The 7,639-nt window shown below is 40.7% G+C and overlaps 1 protein-coding gene across 2 annotated transcripts; it reads left to right on the forward strand.

Annotated features, from left to right (window-relative positions):
- The first annotated feature begins 1,189 nt into the window (after positions 1 to 1,189).
- LOC138050324 (steroid 17-alpha-hydroxylase/17,20 lyase-like) lies at positions 1,190 to 6,310 on the forward strand. Of its 2 annotated transcripts, XM_068896678.1 has the most exons (4): positions 1,190 to 1,407; positions 2,397 to 2,554; positions 3,970 to 4,742; positions 5,037 to 6,310. In XM_068896678.1, the coding sequence occupies exons 1-4, from the start codon at positions 1,196 to 1,198 to the stop codon at positions 5,139 to 5,141; spliced, it is 1,248 nt and encodes a 415-aa protein (XP_068752779.1). In that variant the 5' UTR covers positions 1,190 to 1,195; the 3' UTR covers positions 5,142 to 6,310. The 2 variants fall into 2 exon arrangements, with proteins under 2 accessions (XP_068752779.1, XP_068752778.1); XM_068896677.1 differs by having other exon boundaries at positions 3,970 to 6,310.
- Positions 6,311 to 7,639: the final 1,329 nt, after the last annotated feature.

The raw sequence follows: 7,639 nt of genomic DNA on the forward strand, positions 1-7,639 counted from the left end.
GTTGGCACCGTTTTCACGTCGTTTACATAGAGCGCGATTTTTTTTTCAAGGCACTGGTCCTAATATCGAACCCTGGGTGACGCTAACTGACAAGGAAAGAGGTTTAGAAAGAGCATTCTCGATTCTAACCACTTGGTTTTTTTGGGATAGGTAGCTCTTGAACCAAGCTAGTGCACCATCTGACAAGCCCGCTTTGTGGAGTTTTAATAGCACCAGGTCATGTCGGATGCAATCAAAGGCCTTTGGCTTGTCCATGATAGACATCTTCTTGCCATCCATATCCTTTAGGAGCTCGTCTGCATAGTAGAGCAAGGCTGTCTCGGTGGAAAAGTGCTTCCTGTTTCCGCTTTGCCAACAAGATATTATGTCATCGGAGTCCAGGAAATCGACGAACTGCGAATGCGCTGACCTTTTTCAAACCTTGGATATCATAGGCAACAGAGAAATAGGACGAGTATTAGCAGGTGAGGGTCTTCATGATTGTCAGAATTGGGGATAAGAATAACCTCAGCAGATTTCCAGGCCTGTGCGAATGTATTTGAGGAAAAAGAATTATTTATTGGGTTAGTTATTGTCGGAAGAGAAACCGCAACAACAACGCGATCGATACTGTACGGTACTCGTGACACGGTCAGTCAAGAATTAAATGTGTGACTTTTGGGCTAAAAGTTGGCTAAACAAAGGACAGAGTGTAGGCTCGGTGTAGACTTCCGCTCACCATATATTGCTGGTGTAGTCTTACAAGTTGCCTGGGACCTCAATTGTATTCTATTCACAACAAGAGAAAATTATTCCTCACGCATTCCAAGCTGCGGTCTATAATTGACGGTATCGTTTAACCCAAACCACAAATCCTGGGGAAAGGTATCACATTTTGTTAGATGTGACCGCTTTCAGGGGAGTATATGACTTTCGGCGGGTGGCACAAAATATTGAGGCGAACAAAATCGCTGGCCAAACCTGCAAATAAGCCTGCAATTCTTTGAAACTATTTTTTTAAATGCGAGTTTTGATTTTGCGTCCAATTAGATTTTACCGCGCGAGCTCTTGCAGGTTTGCGAATTGGCAAACTGATCGTGCGTGGAAAGCAATGCTGCGTAACACTGTGACTCAGCATTTGCGTAATGGAGAACATAATAGTGGGCACATTGCATCACTAATTTTGTTATCAGTCCGTTTCGGTGCACAGTGGACGATGGCTTTGCTTCTGCTAAATGCAATATGCAATTTACTCAGCCTTGGAAATATCATTTTGGTATTGCTACTTTTCTTCCTTCTGCATTATGTGAAAGTGTTGTACGAATTCAGAGACATGCCGCGGGGGCCACGTCTGACTTGCCTGCCCATTGTGGGCAACATCTTATCTCTTAAAACGAAAGTTGACAAGATGGCCGAAACCTTCGAAAGGTGAGTTAGGTCCAAGAGGTTGAATAGACGTTTTACAAAGTTGTCTCGTTAGCTCGTCGGCGTTTACTTAACCGAAACGTTTCCACAAGGAAACTGTGGTCCGTCCAAAAAAAAAAAAAAACGTTCTAATGATTATCACAACATGTACAGTGCAGTATTGATGGGACCTGTTTGTTGATGGTGCGATAAAGCTATTCCTCTTCTTTTTTACCCTTAGTTTCTAAAGGGATGTTAAAACAAGAATATAAAAACACCAAATAGCGTTAAAAGGCTTTCAAGCAACTGGGTGCGACCTACTTGCATAAGTTCCAAAATCTTAATTTTGCTTTCATTGAAGCATGACTTCTATAAGTAACTCCTTGAACGCTTATATTCATATGGATAGCGTAAATACTCTTGTGTAATTTGTAATCAGCCAAGCGGTGCCAAACACGTATCCCACAAGTTTCATATTGTCTTCATATTGTGTTTAAACTATAATGTCAATCTTTCGAGCTTATAGTTAGAATATTGGTTTACGGTTTGTTGCGTTCGGCGAAGGAGAACGCATTCTATTTAGCCCCCCTCCCCCCCCCCCCCCATTCAGAGCATAAAAGCTAGTTAGCCCCTCCCCCCCTGCCCCTTCTTTTAAGCACCCACCCTCTCCCTTATTCTTCATAACCAAAACAATAAATGATACACAACATTAATTAATCACGACAGTAGACTGATCCGCTATGGCTTATTCACGTGCTGGAAGTTCGGATGATTTCTGTCAGTGAATAAAAACGTTGCAAATAACGTATACAATGCAAACACAGGGGTTGAAATGGGAAAACAAAACTTACAAGCTAAGAGGTCTAATGCTACCAGTACCTAACAAGCAATTTTCTATTTTGTTTCCGCCCTGTCACTCTTCAGTGTGTGAGAAAGAAGTCTTTTTATTATTTCAGACCAATAACTTCATTTTGTGGAAATCTCTCGATTACTCAAATTATCTTATTTTGTAGTCTGAGCAAATACTACGGCGGCGATTTTTCTTTGAAACTTGGAAGCTTCAAGTTCCTGATGGTTTCAACGCCTGAGGCTGTCAAAGAGGTGCTACTAGTTAAATCTGTTGCATACGCTGGAAGACCACGAACGCGTGCTTACTACGACTTGTTCTTAGGTAGGTTGTAAAAAAAAAGTAAAAAAATAAAATAAATCTCTTTATTTATTTCTTTGATCGTGAGCGGGCGGTATCCTGAGAATCCTGCAATCTGATTGGTTCCGGGAGCGGGCAGTATCTCCTATCTCCTCCTATCTCTCACGGTCATGGTAACCAACTACGCTGAGTGCAGAGTGAAGTTTCAATCTGTCTTAATTGTTTTTTGCAATAGAGCAGTGTTATTATTCAACTTTCTCAAAAAAAAAAAAAAACAAAGGATTCTGACGAAAGCTATCACAGTGAAAGCGAATTTTATTACCCAAACGAAGAAGAAGAACGAACGAACGAACGAACGAACGAACGAAGAAATAGTTTGTCCTACCTTCTAAAATATAATTTAGAAATGAATAAAAATGTTATTCACCAGCCTTGGTCGGTCCGTATTGGGAAAATACGGACTCTGTCTCGAGTACGGCCCTCGGCCTGAGGCCTCGGGCCGTACTCGAGACCTGGGGCACAGCTTTTCTCGATACGGACTTCCCCGGCCGGTGAATAACATATACGTAGCGAATTTCGGTTTCTCCAGTCGGGACAGTACCTTTAGATACGCTCCAGAAAATTTTATTTTTGCACGGTTTTTCATGTTAACTTGCTAATTGGTTTTAGAGGAAAACGAAATAGATTTACTGAGTTCCTTTTAGACAAAAAGAGAGAGAGAGAGAGAGAGATCTTCGCACTTATCTGGATATGTAAGATTCGAACCCATGATCTCTTTGATGCCTGTGCAATGCTCTACCAACTGAGCTGTTAAGCCATGCACCCAGTTGCGAGCAGGTCAGTTTGTTGGGCTCATGTGTTCCCGTAAAAGGACTCGGTGAATAAAAGATTCATTCAAACAGTAATTAAATTTTTCATAACAGCACGCAGCACGCAGCTATAAATCTTTCCTAATTTAAGAATCCATCACGAAAAGGGTGACCAGTGTACAACAATTTTGAGAATTTCGTCAAACATAACTCGCACTTATTGATTTCGGATTTTTGCGATTAGATTACGCGTTTTCCTATACAAATGCTGATGTTACAGTTGGGTGACACCATATTCTCAACTAAATAAAATGCGTTACTTGCCTTCGCAATAATATTTAAGGGTTTTAAGATTAGGTTTGTCACAGTCTGCTGTTGCTGAGAAAGAACTTTGCTCCACACTGTCTCTCTGCACCCAGGTGTATATTTGACACTGGCGGCATACTGCTGAGGGTAACCCTCAGATACAATAGCATCCCCTCCAGGGTGGAGGAGGGGGAAGGGGGAGGAGTAGTACTGTCAGTCGGTTCACGACATTTTAAATCGGAAAAAGCTCCGGCTGTTTGAGAATTAGAGGTGTGCCCGCGCCCTTGCCTTTGTCAATGTGTAATATGTTTTTTTTCATCCTAGGTTGCAAGGACCTTGTTTTTGCTGAGTATGGTCCTGCGTGGAAGTTTTACCGTAAACTTTTCATGACTGCACTGCGCCAGTACCTTTCCAACATTCCTCTAATAGAAAGCCGAGTGACATGCCAAGCAGAAAAACTGATACGATTCATGGAAGACCAAAGAGGAGAGCTTTTCGATCCCGCTGATCACCTGATGAAAGCTGTGGCTAATATCATTTGCGGTATTACATTCAAAGGTGGCTCTGATACTCAAAGTCCAGACTTGGACAGGATGTTGAAGCTAAACGCGGCCTTCGTAGCAAATGTCGATGCTTTTCAAAAAGTTTTAATTTTGGATTTTTTCCCCTGGGTGCGTTATTTGCCAACAAGGATCTACGAACGCTGGATGGAACCCGTTCGGGAAATACACAAAATAATTCGAAAACGATTAAAGCAAACGAAAGAAAATTTTGATCCCACAGAACCAGTTGAAGATTTCACTTCAGCTATGCTTTGTGCCCAACGCGACTTTGAAGCAGAGTGCAAATCGGAGGAGGAAAAGGCCGATCTTTTTTCCGAAGATCGCTTCGTTACAACCATTCATGACATGTTTGTTGCCGGTTATGAAACCACGAGCACAGCATTGAGATTCGTGGTGGCATTTATGGTAACGCACCCGAAATACCAAGAAGACATTCAGCGCGAATTAGATGACGTACTTGGCGACAGACGACCGACATTAGATGACCGACCCGATCTCCCCCTTGTCCAAGCAACGATCCTGGAGTCACTAAGGGTTGGTAACATAGTTCCATTAGCTGTACCTCATGTAACCATTGAAAATACAACGCTTCGTGGGTACCGTGTTCCTAAGGGCACTATCGTGTTTCCCAACACAGAGGCGGTTCACATGGATCCTAAATGCTGGGAAAATCCAACCATATTCAACCCCTACCGCCATATTGATGAGAATGGAAAGCTAGTGGCAAACCCTGATAACTTCTTTCCCTTTGGTGGTGGGCGCCGTGTCTGTGCTGGAGAAGCCCTGGCCAAAATTGAGCTCTTCCTTTTCATCTCGCTTTTGTTTCAGCACTTCACCTTTGATGCAGAGGAAGGCTATCAGCTTCAGATGAAGGGAGCCATTGTACAGTTTCCTGCTCGTTACAATATACGTGCAATCAAGCGAAAGCATTGAGGAAATGACCTGATCGTCTTTTATCCTAAGATTTTCACGTGTGTATAGGGCCTCTAGAGGCGAGTCAAGTTGTTATCGACGACTATTTCCAGTCGAGAAGTTAATTGAATCGACAACTGTCATTGTTAGAAAATGCCTTTCCACTTGCGAAAAATTTAGGAGCCGTTTTCAGGAGCCTAGTAACTTAATTGCAATGCGCATGTTTATATCGGGCAGAATGAAGAGCCGCTGACTTTTGCGTTGATGTTAAATGGACTTTCCGTAATCAATAACTTGTTGACAGACAGGAGAATGGAAATTGTCGATAACAAAACGACCGCATTTGTCATCGACAACTACTTAACTGGCTTTGTTGTCGACTGCTTGAATTTTTTCTCTATTTGTAAGCTTTATAAAGCCTCATTTACACTAGCAAGTTTTCCTTGACAACCCCACTTGTCAAGGAAACCTTGCCGACTTTACACACTTGCAAGTTTTCCTTGACATTTTTTTCCTTGACAAGTTTTCCTTGGTAGTGTAAATAAAAAATATGTCAAGTTTTCCTTGAGAAGTGCACTTGACAAGTAATTTACACCAGCAAATATCGTCCCTGACTAGTAAATTTTTTCCTTGACAAGTGCCCTTGTTCAAAAGCTAGCATGCTAGTTTTTGAACAAAGACACTTGTCACGGAAAACTTCAAACTTCCTCTTGTGTAACGGGCTTAAATAATGCTTAACTCGATTCACGCATGTGATGTTTTGTAATACATGAATATAACGTTTATCGACAGCTAAGAAGCTGTCGATAACCACTTGCTCGTCTGTGGAGGCATGTACCGATGTGTTAGGTCGTGCAGTGCAGCTTAGAGTCCTGCTTAAACAAGGCAAACGATTCGCTAGAGCATTGAAGCATTTCGAAATATTTCATTCGCTATTAAACCGGGAAATTCCTTCCGTACCTTCAAAACAAAATCATTCTTAACAAAGAAATCTTGCAGTATTAAAGTCTTATCAAACGTCTTAGAAGAACGACTTTTAACCTTGGGGTTTTGACATCAGTCACTTATTTCTTTGCTTTAATTATATAATTCAAGCTAATTCGTTAAGTACTCGTGCTTTTATACTTCGTAAATGTATTACGAGTCTTAAAAGGCTTTTTTCCATTTCTCTCATTAAAAAGTTCCGTCCATACGTATCCGGATAATTTGAATCAGCAACTTATTTTTGCGGATTTTCCTTCCGTCCACACGTATCCTGTGAATTCGGGCATGCAATTCTGACACTTTATATCCGCTCTCCAGAGTGGAAAGTTTGGAAGTCGAGTATTTCGTCACAAACTCAGATCCAGTCTTTACTGCGTAAATATTTAGCACGGCCGCTGAAAAAACTGTCGCCAACCCCCACACCTGATGGCACATGCTCTGTTGACTATAATCACAGAGGATTCCTGGATATTAGAACGAACCTGAGGCCTACTCTGGGACCTTAAGTCACCGTAACTTAAGACGACTTAAGAAAAGAATGCCGAAAATATAAGGCGACTTAATTTAAGGCAACCTTACACAAATTAAATTGCTTATTCTAATTAACTCACAGAATATCAACTGATCAAAAGTCTCCATATTTCTTTTCCAAATTCAGAAAAAAAAGAGGTGTGAAATTCTTTTTCTTCTTCTTTTTCTTCTTCCTCTTCTTCCTCTTCTTCTTCTTCTTCTTCTTCTTCTTCTTCTCTTCTTATTATTATTATTATTATTATTATTATTATATAAACACCAATGAAATACCAAGTGAGCTTTCATGCGAAAACATATCTTCACACATGAAAAGATCACTGTTGCTATGGTTACATATGAAAATCGCGCCTTGCGATGCATTTCGTGGAATTATTTAGTATTTCATTGGTGCTTAAATAATAAATATGTGAAATATATAATAAATTGTGAAATAAATAGAGGATATTACACGGCCGCTTGGAAATACGAAATTTCTCTTATCGTGTTGAAAAATTCCACTCATTCGCTGTGCTCACTTGTGAAATATCTTTCGACACTCGAAGAGAAATTTCGTATCTCAGCGCGGCCATGTAGTATCCTCTATTTATTTCACAATTTTTAATTGCTATATGACAGTGTTAAATGCCTATGTCTGAATGCCACTAGAGCTATAAATGTGGGGCTGGAATAACAGCAACCATAATAAATTAGCAGAATTTCGGAGATCAACAAAGAGTTTCCAGCAATCTCATTGGTTGACTGGTTTCCTACAGAAATAATAATATGATTTTATATTCACCGCACGCACTAGCTGGTGAATATAAGGCAAAACAAAATGGCACGGCTCCCGCAGGCACTCGTGACCTTTACAACAAAAATAAACTGTGTCGGTTATCAATTATTCGCTATGTCGATTATCACTGTTGTCGGTTCAGCTCTGAAGTTATACTCAAACAATTATTCGTCTCAGATGTAAACTCACTTTGCCTTTGGCAAATAACTGTTGAATATGATTAAAGTTACAA

Source organism: Montipora capricornis, chromosome 6, assembly GCF_036669925.1.
Source record: "Montipora capricornis isolate CH-2021 chromosome 6, ASM3666992v2, whole genome shotgun sequence".
NCBI classification, from domain to species: domain Eukaryota; kingdom Metazoa; phylum Cnidaria; class Anthozoa; order Scleractinia; family Acroporidae; genus Montipora; species Montipora capricornis.